This window comes from Hippopotamus amphibius, chromosome 17 (assembly GCF_030028045.1).
Source record: "Hippopotamus amphibius kiboko isolate mHipAmp2 chromosome 17, mHipAmp2.hap2, whole genome shotgun sequence".
NCBI classification, from domain to species: domain Eukaryota; kingdom Metazoa; phylum Chordata; class Mammalia; order Artiodactyla; family Hippopotamidae; genus Hippopotamus; species Hippopotamus amphibius.
In genome coordinates, this window is record NC_080202.1 from 1802101 (window position 1) to 1816991 (window position 14891).

General features: G+C 40.6%; 1 protein-coding gene across 4 annotated transcripts in view; it reads right to left on the bottom strand.

The window, feature by feature from the left end:
- The window catches only part of ULK2 (unc-51 like autophagy activating kinase 2), a 62276-nt gene that overhangs the window by 15469 nt on the left and 31916 nt on the right, over positions 1-14891 (bottom strand). For all 4 annotated transcript variants that reach the window (XM_057714849.1, XM_057714848.1, XM_057714851.1 and 1 more), the window contains 3 exons: positions 8434-8494; positions 2975-3112; positions 382-527 (listed from right to left, as the gene is read on the bottom strand). In XM_057714849.1, coding sequence (XP_057570832.1) covers positions 382-527; positions 2975-3112; positions 8434-8494 — 345 coding nt within the window. The remainder of the gene's footprint in view (positions 1-381; positions 528-2974; positions 3113-8433; positions 8495-14891) is intronic.

Consider the following 14891-nt stretch of genomic DNA (forward strand, 5'->3'; position numbering starts at 1 on the left):
GCTGCCACCCCAGGCCCCCGCAGCGGGAAGGCCTCTGGTGGACGTAACCCGGTGCCGTCATGTACTTCACTGTCTTTTATTCCTAAGTCCTGGTGCCAAGTAGGGCAGGCATTTATGTACTTGAACCAGGGTTTCTGATTTTGTGTTTAGAGCCCAAACCCAATGGAGATGCTTTTTACCCATAAGATCTGTTTATATTATCATATTCCCAACCGTGGTGTGACAGATTTATACAGAGGTTCTCAAGAGGGAAGCAGCGCAGGGAAGCTGGAGGATACGGCTCCCCGTCAGCTGGGACTCCCCGCCACCATGCGCCAGTGTCCCTACAGAGTGTCGTGTCACACTGTTCATCACGAAAGAAGGCTGGAAACAACTCCTTACCCAAAGGGGAGGGGGAGTAAGGCCTGGAAGAGCCCATGGAGAGTCTTCGTCCACCCGTCTGCACCGCGTCTGCTGGCGCCGGGGAGCAGGATCCCAGCCGGGGGAAGCCCAGAGGGCTGGTGTTGGACCTGCGCACCACTGCAGACCTAAGGGAGAAAGGAAATCACTCCCTTGCTGGCAGGTGCTAGGATTCTATCTTCATTTCTGCCTTTTTTCTAAAACCTCCTAACAAGATGCTGTGGAGGAGATTTTTTTTTTAAATATGGAACGTGGCCACATGGAACAAGCATAAAACGTATGAAACTACACAGCGAGGTCTCCTTCCCACCCTCGCATCCCACCTGATTCCCAACACGCCCTCACTCCTACTCAAAAGGTGACCGTTATTTTCAGTTCCTAACGTATCCTTCCAGAGTCCCTTAGTTCAAATACAAACAAACTGAGTTTATAATCTCATTCTCATCTTGTCCTAACAAAGGCCACGGATACCATACCAATCATTTTCAACTGTTTTGGTCTTAGGTCCCCTTTACATTCTTAAAGTTACAGAAGATCCTAGAGAGTTTTTGTTTATGCAACTTATATCTATTGATTTTTTACTGTATTAGAAATTAAAACTAAGTTTTTATAATTAATTCATTAAAAATAATAAACTTATGACATAATATTATGAAAATGTTTTCCATAACAAAATAAATTATTGAGAAGCATAACATTATTTTACATTTCTGCAAATCTCTAATGTCTGGCTCAAGAGATGGCAGCTGGGTGCTCGTACTGTGCCTACATTCGGTCTCTTTTCCGTGTTACTTTGGGAGGAGTGAATGAAGACAAACAGCCTTACAGATCTGTAACTGGAAGAGGGAGGAGCACTTTGGTAGCCTTTCAGACACTTGTGACACTGCTCTTCGATGCTACACCAAAACGCAGCAAGTGGCCATTTCTAAGGTCAGCTGCAACGTGGAATCTGAAACCACATCCGTAAAAGTTGTACTCTGTTCCATTAAACTCCATTCTCTGGCAAAGTATCTTGTACCTGGAACGGATCTTATATCTATGTATGATTCTTTAACATTTGGTCCCTTGGAAAATATTGGTGGACAGAGCTATGAAGATATTCCAAACGCTGACACATCATACAAACCAAAATGCCACATTCATATCAAAATACCACCACCAACTTAGCTCGTTTTTGACAAAAGGGCTGTCAACACCACAACCGCAGCTGTCCTCTCAAGCACCAGGTGTTCCACGAAAAAGCGGCTAACTCAGCTCAGAGGAAGACAACTGTATAAGGCTTTTCCTGAGGGCCACTAGCCCGACGTGCGGCAAAGGTGCTGTAGGCCTACTTTCCACTCAAGGTCGAGATTTTCAAAGAGAAATGATACCTTTTACTGCTTCACTAAAGACACTCCTGGGTGCCGTGAGGGTGTGGAGGTACAGAGACCAAGGCCAGCGGCAGGGCGGGAGCCACTCCCATGGTGTGTCCTGAGGCGCCAGCAGCAGCCCCGCCACTGCGCTCACACCCTCAGCATAGTGCAGACAGCACATGGTGTCCTACAATTACCATGAAAGCAGTCTCCACCCCATGCACCCTCTGAAACGGAGCCAGAGACCACACTTTGAGAACTGCTGCCAGTTCACTGCTATCCACTCTGCTGTTTTCATTTTATTTTTTAAATGTATTTATTTATTTATTGGCTGTGTTGGGTCTTCGTTGCTGTACATGGGCTTTCTCTAGTTGTGGTGCGCGGGCTCCTCATTTTGGCGGTTTCTCTTGTTGTGGAGCACAAGCTCTAGGCACGCGGGTTTCAGTAGCTGCAGCATACAGGCTCAATAGTTGTGGCATACAGGCTTAGTTGCTCCGTGGCATGTGGGATCTTCCTGGAGCAGGGATCGAACCCATGCCCCTGCATTGGCAGACGGATTCTTAACCACTGCACCACCAGGGAAGTCCCGCAGACATTTATTTTCTTTGCACCCAAGCCCTTCCCTCGGGAGGCAGCTTTCCTGCTGTCAGCCGTGTTCCCCTCCAGCTGCCCCGCTTGAGCTGAGACTTGGGGTGCTCTGCTCTGCCCGAGCCCCTGCCTGCTCTGCTCGCATACTTGCCCTGCCCTGCACCCCCCCCCACCCCGTTCTCTTCCTCTCTTCCAGAAATGTGTCGATAGTGCTCACCCACTGAACACTTATTCTCGTTCTCCTTGTCTCTGTGGACTTACACCTTTGTCAACCCTTTTCTGCTTGAGTGGGGTTTAGGATGTGGGAGAAATAAATAACATGTACATAGTCTGCTAAAACTGGTGAGACTTCATTTTTTAACAAGTTCGTCCTCAATTCTTAAAAAATAATTATACTTGTGGACATATATATACACATATATATAAAATACTATATTAATTACCCAGCCAAGCTTAAATTTCATTTAAATAGATCCATTACAAAAAAAATTGTTATTATTCAATTTTGCACACCTCTTTTATGACACACATACGTAAGAGACTAAGTCGACCGTGGAAGGTAAAAGATCTTTCAACAACAATAGCAATTTTAAAAGACAGGAAGCAGCACTGAGAAAGACGCGACTGCCGCTTACCTTGGAGAGCCATGTGGATGTGCGCCAGAGCTGGCAGTGGAGCTGAGGTTCTGCTCGATGCGCTGGTAGTTCCTTATCTGCGTAGGGACGGGAATGGGGGTGGCTGCACTGTGAGGGGACACAGTGGGCTGACACTGCCTGCAGACACAATTCATCCATTGAAAAAGAACAGAAAACCAAGTGAGATCACTCTCCTTTCATTTGATCCATTGGTGATATTCAGAGAAAATTGTAGAAGAAGCCAAATGATCACTTCTGAATGTGAATAAGAAATAATCACCTTGAAAGTATATATAAAGCCAAAAACCCCACACTTCTCCTTTAAAGAAGTCTCCTGGCCTGTACATGCATATTGAGGAGGAAGACTTGTAACACAAAGGGGACAAATGCTCCTCTACAACAGGAGAGGTCCACAGGCCGGCAAAACGCAGCTTCATCTGCTCATATTCTGCTATTCATTCCTTATGCGAAAGGAAAAATACTTCTAGGAAAATATGCTGGGTAAAAGAACAGGAAGTTCAAGCACCGAGATGACTGGAATGTTTACAAAAGTTATGAGTGCAGTAAGCGTTCCCAAGGAACTCAGACCTTGATGAAGACAGAAAATACACTGCACGACCCTCCCTGCACATAGCTGATCTGAGGTCCACATTTTGTAGTGTAGCTGGTTTCTCTCCTTGCTTTTCATAAATTCAGAAACAGCATGTCCTTAGATGACTTTCAATTCAATTTACAACATATCTTAAAACATCAGGAACAATACTGGGCCTTAAGAAAGATGAGTTATTTCATTCTTTTGCCCTTCTGCAATTATAAAAAAGCCACAAAATCTCCCACTTTTGCCCAATTATAACATTACAGAGATAAAGAGATTATATATTTAGTTATCTAAGCAAACAGTATGATTATCTTCTAAAGTGTCACTTTAGAACTTTTGGAACCATTAGAAGATTTCATATTTAAATTAAAAAAATCTAGGGACTTCCCTGATAGTCCAGTGGTTAACACTCTGCACTCCCAATGCAGGGGGCCCAGGTTCAATCCCTAATCAGGGAACTAGATTCCGTGTGCTGCAACTAAGACCCGGTGCAATCAAATAAATAAATAGTTTAAAAAATAAATAAAATCTCATCTGCAGCAAAGATGTCAGCTGCTTCCCCAATATCCATTCGCCCACTGCTCCCCATGAACAGAACTCAGATTTTATGGAAGGTGTGACTTGTCCAGTTACATCCACACATCCCAGGCTCCCTTGCAGCCATGTGTCTCTCTTGGCCAGTGAGACGTAAGTGAAGTCTACCCACACACCACTGTGAATCCATTCCTGTGCTCCTGACCCAAGCGATGGTTCCTGAGATGCAGACTAAATCTGTGCCCGGTAACACCAAAGCACTGGAGGCTGAAAACTTCAGATCCTAAGACTTCTGAGGGCTTTAGTTACTATCAAACAACGTGTACATATATTTCCCTCAATACATGTTTCTGAAGGGATGCTAGAAAGTAAAATTCTATATCCTGAATTATATTTTCCTAACATATTATAATATTAGAACTAGTTTTCCAGGAAAATTTCTGACCCCTAGACAAAAATTACTCATTTCAATATAATAAAGCATTTCAAAGTAATTTCCATAAAAGTGAGGTTCTAAGGAAATAATTAAATATACCACTACTAAAGTTACAGGGATGGTCATATGAGATGACAGCTATTGGGATATGGAGATACAAAATCTTAACAGTTCCATGAAAAATAAGTCTTTTACCTGCATCAAACCATTTTAAGTTTGTATACAGCATAATTTTTAAAATCTTCCTTTTATATTTCTGTTTTCACTTGCACTTCCTGCAAGTGTATTATTTTTTTCAAAATATCTACTACCTCTCTCTGGACCTGTTCCTACCCTCCCTGTGGACTCCCTGCCACAACCCCAGGAAGCAGGCTGACAGAGCAGCTCCCATCTGGGACATGCTGCTCTCAAAGCAGAGGGCCCAGACAGATGACAGAACAGTCTCTGTTCTCAGAGCCACTGGGCAGTTCTGCCATCACTCTTTCTCCTGCTCCTTTGAGATAAGCATGTCCTAAATTCTTGTATGGAATCTAAGAGACAGCAGTACCCCCAAATTATAAATCTAGATGACTAAACACTAAGTAAAGATGCAATCTCTGACATTAGTAACATAAAGTGGGGGGCGGGCAGTATACTCCTATACTCTATAGGAGTAGAGTTTTTGAGTGTGATTGAAGTTATCAGTTTCAAATAGACTGTTACAACTTTATTTTATGTAATCTCACTGGTAACCTCAAAGAATATACCTATAGAATATACACAATAGGAAATGAGAGGAGAATCAAAGCATATCAGCCCAAAAAAACACTACAAAATACAAACGTAGTAAGAGAGAAAATGAGGGACAAAAGAGCCACAAGACATACAGAAAAGTAACAAAATGGCAGTAATTAATCTTTCCCTATTAGGCTGGAAGGGAAAGGATGGAAAGAGATATTCCATGCAAATGGTACCCAAAGGAGAGCAGGATTGTCTATGTTAACATCAGACAAAACAGACTTTCAGTCAGACACTGTTATAAGAAACAAAAAAAGGACATTATGTAATGATAAAAGGGTCAATTAATCAGGAAGATATAACAATTAAAAATACTCATGCACCAAACATCAGTGCTATCACATATATGAGGCAAATACATGACAGAATTGAAGGGAGAAAAGACAATTCTACAGAGCACATTCTTCTTTGTTGCATGGGAAACATTCTCCAGGACAGACCCCATCTTAGGTCACAAAACAAATCTTAACAAATTTAAATCATCCAAAGTATCTTTTCCAATCAATCACAATGGTTAGAAACTAGAAATCAACAGCAGAAGGAAAACTAGAGAATCCACAAATACACAGAAACTAAGCAACACAACTCTTAAACAACCAATGGGTCACAGAAGAAATCTCAAAAGAAATCAGCAAATATCTCAAGAAAAAGAAAAATGAAAACACAATATACCAAAACTTAGGGGATACAATGAAGTAGTGCTAAAATGAAGTTTGTATCTCAAATTAGAAAAGATCTCAAATCAACAACCTAACTCTATATCAAGGAACTAGAAAAAGAAGACAACTAAACCCAAAGCTAGCAGGAGGGAAATACTAGGTAGATGGCAGAACACATACAGACTGTACATCCTGATTTATTCAGAACTCTTTTCCTAAGCTTCTGGTTGTCTTCATAGGAAGACAAACAAGATGTATTCCACATGAGGGAAGGAAATAATAAAGATTAGAAGAAAGGTAAAGAAAATTGAGAAAACAGAAAAACAAGAGAAAAAAATCAAAGAAATTAAGAGTTTTTTTTTAAATAAAATCAATGAAACTGACAAACCCTTAGCAAGATTAACTAAGGATAAAAAAGACTCGAAATGAAAGAAGGGACATAATTAATGCCATAGAAATAGAAAGGATTTTCAGAGAATACCATGAACAACTGCTTACCAACAAACTGGATAAGCTAGAAGATACAGATAAAACCCTACAAATACACAGCCTACCAAGACTGGATCGTGAAGAAAGAAAATCTGAACGGACTTATTATAAGTAATGAGACCGAATCAGTAACTGAAAACCTTCCAACAAAGAAAAGTCTGGGACCAAAGGGCTTCACTGGTGAATTCTATCAAACAGTTGAAGACTTAACATCAACATTCAAACTCTTCCAAAAAACTGAAGAGGAGGGAATATTCCCAAGCTCATTCCATGAGTTCAGCATTACCCTAGCATCAAAGCCAGACACAGACACTACAAGAAAACTACAGAATACCCCTGATGAAATTTAATGTGGAAATCCTCAACCAAATACTAGCAAACCAAATTCAAAAGCACATTAAAAGGATCAAATACCATGATCAAATGGGGTTTACAGTACACCACCATTAACAGAACAAAGGACAAAAAGCACATGATCATCACAATTGATGCAGAAAGAGCATCTGTCAAAATCCAACACCCTTTCATGATAAAGCCACTAAATAAAATAGGGATAGAAGGAAATTACTTCAACATAATAAAGGTCATATGTGAAAAGCCCACAGCTAACAGCATACTCAATGGTGAAAGACAAAGAGCCTTTCCCCTATGATCAGGAATGAGACAAGAATGGCCACTCTTAACACTTCTATTCAACACAGAATTCCAAGTCAGAGCAATTAGTCAAGAAAAAGAAAGAAAAGACTTTCAAACTGGAAAGGAAGAAATAAAATTATCTCTGTTCACAGATATGTAGAAAACTAAAGATTTCACATGCAAAAAAAAAAAAATAGAACAAGTAAACTCAGCAAAGTTGCAGGATACAAAATTAACACACGGAAATCAATTGTATTTCTATATATTAACAATGAACAATCCAAAAAGGAAATTAAGAAAACAACCTCACCAACAATAGCATCGAAAAGAATAAAATACTGAGTAATAAGTCTAACCAAGGAGACGAAAGACTTGTATGCTAAAAACTACAGAAAACTGCTAAAAGAAATTAAAGAAGACATCTCATATTCATGGATTGGAAGATTTAATATTAAGATGTTAACAGTACTACCCAAAGTGTTTTGTACGGATCAGTGCAACTCCTATCAAAATCCCATTGGTAATTTTTACATAAATAGAAAAAAAAAACCTATCCTAAAATTCATATGGAATCTGCAAGGACCCTGAACAGTCAAAATAGTCTTGGAAAAGAGGAATAAAATTGGAGGTCCCATACTTATTTTTCTTTTTTATTTTTTTGCTGCACCATGAGGCTTGCTCCCCAACCCGGGATTGAACCCAGGCCTACAGCAGTGAAAGTGCCAAGTCTTAACCACTGGACCACCAGGGAATTCCCAGAGGTCTCACAGGTCTTGATTTCAAAACATATTACAAAGCTACAGTAAACAAAATAGTGTGGCGCTGGCATAAAGACATCTACTCCACTATAGGCCAATGGAATAGAACAGACAGCCCAGAAACAAACCCTTGCATATACGGACAAATGATCTTTGACAATGGTGCCAACACCACTCAATGCAGAAAGGACAGTCTCTTCAGCAAATGGTGCTGGGAAAACTAGATACCCACATGCAAAAAATGAAACTGGACCCTTATCTTCTGCCATATACAAAAATCAACTAAAAATAGATTAAAGATCTAAATATAACAGTATAATATATAACCATATATACATATATGGCGACCTGCTGCACAACACTGTGAATATACTTAACACTATTATTGAACTCAAACTGGAAAATGGTTGATGGCAGATTTTATATTTCTTTACCATAATTAAAAAAATTTTTAAAGAAAGAATACATTGTGAAACAAAATAAACTTTACAATCAAGAACATAGTTCTATAACTTTACTCACATACACACACAAATATGAAAAAATGTTTAGTGAAATATATGCAAACATACCCTCCACACACCAAGAACTCATTAGAAGCACGTCTGCCAGCAGTTCCTATCGGCATATCATCTAAAGGAAAAAGAGAAAAATACAGTCAGTTCTGCTATATCACCTGCTTAAAAAATGTATATTGTTCCAACATAACTATTAGGAAACAATGTGATCACAATACAAATTTACCATTTGCTTATGTTGTGACTTCGCCCATAAGTAACGACAGGTGAGCACAGGTGAGCACAGAACACTGCACCCAGCTGAATTCACAGGCTGCCAACACCAGGTCTTTTCAAGGTAAAGTGTCATACTCCCTTCAGTGTGTACGTATTTCTTCACCTTTTAACACGTGCAAAATCCATGCTACTGTTTCTATCATGTTCCTTTTCATGTCTCACTGACAAAGGTTTTTGTCATGCTCTTAATCCCAATTTGCCCATAAACTCTGTGGGTTTTTATTGAACTACTTTGCAGGTGTGATGACTTTTAGGAACACGTGTCACATTCTAGTACAGCTGCCTGTACCCCCAGTCTAGTTCACTCTAACACTGGAGCACCCCCATCCCTGCGTGACACTCTCCTGGGTCTTGCATGGCTGGCTGAACAAGATGTCATGAAGCTGGGGCCTCTTGGACACAGAAGCCACAGGCCGTCCTCATGCTCAGATGTCGCCCATCTGCAGGAAGAGAGCACAGTCCAGAATGCAGGGGCCTCATTCCTTGTCACCTCTGTGGCCACTAGATCAACACTGCCCTGTGTGACCATTACATGGCTGCAAAGGTATGATTCATATGTGTTGATGTGAAACAGCAGTGTTGACCAAATAATACAAATTTTTAAAAATAAAATAAACTATGGTAACCTCAAAATACTCAAAAAGGAAAAAAATAATCACACATATCTCTTTGAATGGCCCTACCTGGAACTGAGAAATACATTTATTTTGGTCCCTGTTCTCAGGAAGCTTACATTCTAGTAGTGAAAGAAGGCAGTAATATCAGGGAGTGACAAGATGCATAAAAGGAAAATAAATCAGAGTAAGGGGATAAAGAGGGGGCAAGGAAGGAGTCGATTTTAAAGACAATGGTTGCCTACAGGGTAATGGAGGAAACAGGCAGAGGGGACAGAGCTGGAAGCTGAGTTCACTAAGAGTTCACCTCTTCATTTTGTAGCTTTGAGTTTGGAATCATACATCATTATGAAACAAAATTAAGTCAAAAGAAAAGGACAATCCCTAGAAATCAAAAATAAAATGAAGTGATGGAACCTAATCATATGTCAACTTGGTAGCATAACCACCAGAGGGGAATGCTGTCAAGGGACTTTAAACTCAGCAATGTAATCGGACATCCCTAATGGCTGAGTCTTTGCTGGGAGATTTGAGCAGCCCTTCGAAAAGGAATCTGTGTGAGACAATGACTGAGACCTGTCTCCCAGTGTAGACTCACTGTCCATAAGACCGACCACATACAAAGCTTTCAAATGGCATTTTAATCGTCCACTCTGAGTTATGAGCACATAACAATCACCAAACGTCTAAGGAAAGAATCTAAAATGAAAACCAGACTCCAAAACAAATTGGGGGAGAAAAATAACTAAACAAATATTTTTCAGGGAAAAGTTTAAAAATGTATATAATTAGTGTACTCAGAGATAAAACACTGCACCCTGAAATAACAACAATACTGAGAGGGGGATAAAAAGAGCCTCTAAAAATTAAAAATATGAGAGCATAAGTGAAAAACAATAGAAGAGTGATGAAATAAAATTCATATTTTATGGCAAGACAAGAAAAATTTAGACAAAATTTTTCTCTGCCCATTTGGGCCTCCTCCCTCCCTTTTAGTGTATATTTTGCATCTGCATTAACCAGACCTCCTTAGGAGATAACCTTCCTTCTTAATCTTATAATGGGTTGCAATGACCTCCTCCTACTGATAACTCCTTAGGAGATAACCTTCCCTCTTAATCTTGTCAGGGGTCACAACGACCCACTACTTGCTTTGTACATTAGACCTGGACTGTGTAGCTGTCGATATGTCATTTAACGTATGACATATTGTCTCAAAAACTTATATAACTGTGCTTTGACCTTTAATAGGCAGAACAGTCCTTAGAGTTTCTGCAAGACTTTCAGGTTGTAATTCTCAAGTTGGCTGGATGGAATAAAATTTTCCATTTCTTAGATCGACTACTGATTAATTTTTCATCAGTAAGAGAAAACATTAAGAAAATTTCTCTAAAAGTAGAGCAATGAGACAAAAAGATGCAAAATCAGATAAAAAAAGATAAGAAAATCAGGAGCGCACTCAGGTATCTGTTGTATTAGTACTGTTAAGTTGTATAGATGTTTTAAATGTCTCCTTCGGGGACCTCCAGTTCCTGGTCTTGCACGTAAGGAGCTTGGAAGTCACCCTGCCATCCTAACAACAGGTAAAAAAGCTGAACAGACTGAAAAATCAACAACTCTTCTTGGATCCACAGGAGAAGGGAGCACCCCGGGGCAAACCGATGCTCCCAAGACCGAAGGGACAGGTAAATCCAGGGAGGTGTGGCTTACCTGGGGACTCATCAGCAGAGACCGCCATGGACACCAGAGCCAGGGTAGGAAAACCTGAGCTGCAACTGACAACTTGCTGGACCTTCAGTGCCGACAACTCAGAGTTAGAAACTCCAGAGAGAGGCAGTCACAGGAGGAGCCCAGTCAGATTGCCACAGTAACTGTGGAGAAAAACTCCTTCTTGCCTGAAGCAGGGGAGGGGAAAGGAGCCACATCTGCATACGTCAGAGCACCCCCTTCCGCTGAACAAAGGCTGCCCTCAGGGGACACAGTCAACCAGAGCTTCATCTGCGGGGCTAAATTCAGAGCCCACCTGACCTGGGGGCATGGGAAACACCCAACACCAAGCCCTCCAGCCATCCTGCTTCACTTAAGGCGAGAGCAAGAAACTGAAACACCTGTGAAGTTGACAGACCGGAGGCACAGGCTCAGCCCCTCACTTCTCACCGTCACATCACTAAGGGCCTACGGACAGCAGTTCCTTTCACCAGGTGCCTCATGTGCGGCTATCAAGAAAGAACTACAAGCATATCAAAAGGCAAAAAAACACACTTTGAAGAGACAGAGCAAGCACCAGAACCAAACACGGTGGCGATGCTGGAGTTCTCATACCAGGAATTTAAAACAACTGTCAGGGCTCTACTGGAAAATCAGGCAGCACACAGGAACACATGGGCAATGTAAGCAGAGACGGAAATCCTCAGAAAGAATCAAAAAGACACATTAAAAGATAAAAAACACTGTAATGGTAATAAAGAATGTCTTTGGTGGGCTTTTTAGCAGACTAAACATGTTTGAGGAAAGAATCTCTGAGCGAGAGGATTATTTCAACAGAATCCTTGAAAAACAAAAAATAAAGAAAACAAACTTTAAAAAAAAACACAGAATATCCAAGGTCTGTGGGACAACTACAAAAGGTGTAACGTATGCATAACAGTGATTCCAAAAGGAGAAGAGAGAGAAGCAACAGAAGGAAATATTTGAAACAATGATGGAGAATTTCCCCAAATTAATGTCAGACACCAAGCCACAGATCCAGGACACTCAGAAAACACCCAGCAGGGTAAACGCCCCAAACAACGACACCTCAGCATGTCACTTTCAAATTACAGAAAATCAAAAATAAAGAAAAACTCCTGAAAGAAGCCAGAGGAAAGGAACACTACACCTACAGAAGAACAAAGATAAGAATTACAGAGACTTTTCAGAAACCACAGAGCAGAAAGAGAGCGGAGTGAAATCTTTAAGGTGTTGAGAGAAATCAACCACCAACTTAGAACTCTGTACCCTGCAAAATCATCCTCCAAAACGAAGGAGAAATAAAGACCCTCAGACAAATAAAAATTGAGGGGATTTGCTGCCAGTAGATATGCCTTCAAGAAGTTCTTCAGAGGGAAGGAAAGGAACACAGATCAGAAAGCGGAGTCTACATAAAGAAAGGAGGAGCACTGAAGAAGGCGTACCTGAAGGCAAAATAAAAACTTCTAACTTTATTATTCTGAAATGATCTAACAGGTAACAGATTCTTCAAAATAATAACAGCAACAATGTGCTCAGTTACACACACTTCCATACATATTGTATGTGTATATATACACACTTACGTAGACTTATGTGTAAATGAAATTAATGACACCAATGATACAAGAGATGGGAGGAAGGAATTAGGATTATTTTATTATAAGATACCCACACTATTCATGAATGGTACAGCGTATTTGAAAGTGGACATGGATTAGTTACACACGTATATTGCAAATCTAGAGCAACCACTAAAAAAAGTAAAAAAAAAGAAGTATAATTGATATGTTAAGAAAGAAAAGAAAATAGAACCATAATAAATGCTCAATTAAAACCACAAATGGTAGGGGACTTCCTTGGTGGTCCAGTAGTTAAGAATCCACTTTCCAATGCAGGGAACACGGGTTCAAGATCCCACATGCCGCAGGCAACTAAGACCCAACACAACAAAGTTTAAAAAAAAAAAGAAAAAGGTAGAAAGAGAGTGGAAGACAAATACAGATACAGGAACGAAGATCAAGGACAACAAGAGAAAACAGCAATGAACATGGTAGTTACTAATCCAGGTGTATCGATGACCACTTTTGATATCAATGGTCTAAATGCACAGTTAAAAGACAGAGATTCCAAAGAAGACACACAGACAACCAACAGGCACACGGAAAGATGCTCAACATCGCTAATTATTAGAGAAACAGAAATCAAAACTGCAATGAGGTATCACCTCACACCAGTCTGAATGGCTACCATCAAAAAGTCTACAAATAACAAATGCTGGAGAGGGTGTGGAGGAAAGGAATCTTCCTACACTGTCAGTGGGAATGTAAACTTGTGCAGCCACTGTGCAAAACAGTATAGAGGTTCCTCAAAAAACTAAAAATAGGACTCCCCTGGTGGCGCAGTGGTTAAGAATCCGCCTGCCAATGCAGGGGACACAGGTTCGATCCCTGGTCCGGGAAGATCTCTCATGCCATGGAGCAACTAAGCCCGTGCACCACAACTTTAAAAAAAAAAAAAAAAAAAACCCTAAAAATAGAGCTACCATATGACGCAGCAATACCACTCCTGGGCACATATCCAGAGAAAACTCTAATTCAAAAAGACACATGCACCCCTATGTTCACAACAGCACTATTCACAATATTCAGGACATGGAAACAACCTAAATGTCCACAGACAGATGAATGGATAAAGAAGATGCAGTACATATAGACAACGGAAATTACTCATAAAAAAAGAATGAAAAATGCCATTTGTAGCTTCATGGCTGGACCTAGAGATGATCATACTACGTGAAGTAACTCAAGACAGAGAAAGACAAGTACCATATGATATCACTTATGTGTGGAATCTGAAAAAAGATACAAATGAACTTATGTACAAAACAGAAACAGACTCACAGACATAGAAAACAAACTTGCAGTTAGCAAAGGGGAGAAGCAGGGATAAATTAGGAGTTTGGGATTAACATATGCACACTACTATATACACAACAGATAAACAACAAGGCCCTACTGTATAGCACAGGGAACTGTATCTTGTAATAACCTAGAATGGAAAATAATCTGAAACACATATATACATACATGTATAACTGAGTCACTGCTCTGCACTTGAAAATAATACAACATTGTAAATTAACTATACTTCAATTTAAAAAAAAAGAAGGAAAGGGGGAGGGGGAGCTGTAGAGGGGAGCCATGAGTCCCACCCACAGTGCAGGAGCAGCAGTCCACCTTAAAAAAAAAAAAGAAATGAGTGGTTTCCAGGGGTTAGGTGGGGAGAAATAAGTAGGTAGAGCACAGGGGATTTTTAAGGCAGTGAAATATACATAATGGTGGACACATGCCAATCTACATTTGTGCAAACCACAGAACGTACAGCGCCAAGAGTGAGCTCTAGAGCAAACTGTGGGTTTTGGGTGATTATGATGTGTTGATGTCGGTTCACTCTGGTGACTGATGCTGACGGCGGGAAGCCGTGCACGTGACAGGTAGGTACAGGGTATATGAGAAATTTCTGTACCTTTCTCTCAATTTTGTTGTATAACCTAAAACCGCCCTAAAAAAATTAAATCCTGGGGAGTTCCCTGGTGGAGTTAGTGGTTAGGATTCCGGGCTGTTACTGCTGTGGTCCGGGGTCAATCCCTGGTTGGGAAACTGAGATCCTGCAAGCCATGTGGTGTGGCCAAAAAAAAATTAAAAAAATAAATCTTTTAAAAACCACCTCCGGGACTTCCTAGGTGGCACAGTGGCTAAGAATCTGCCTGCCAATGCAGGGAACACGCGTTCGATCCCTGCTCCAGGAAGATCCCACATGCCGCGGAGCAACTAAGCCCTTGAGCCACAACTATTGAGCCTGTGTGTCACAACTACTGAAACCCATGTGCCT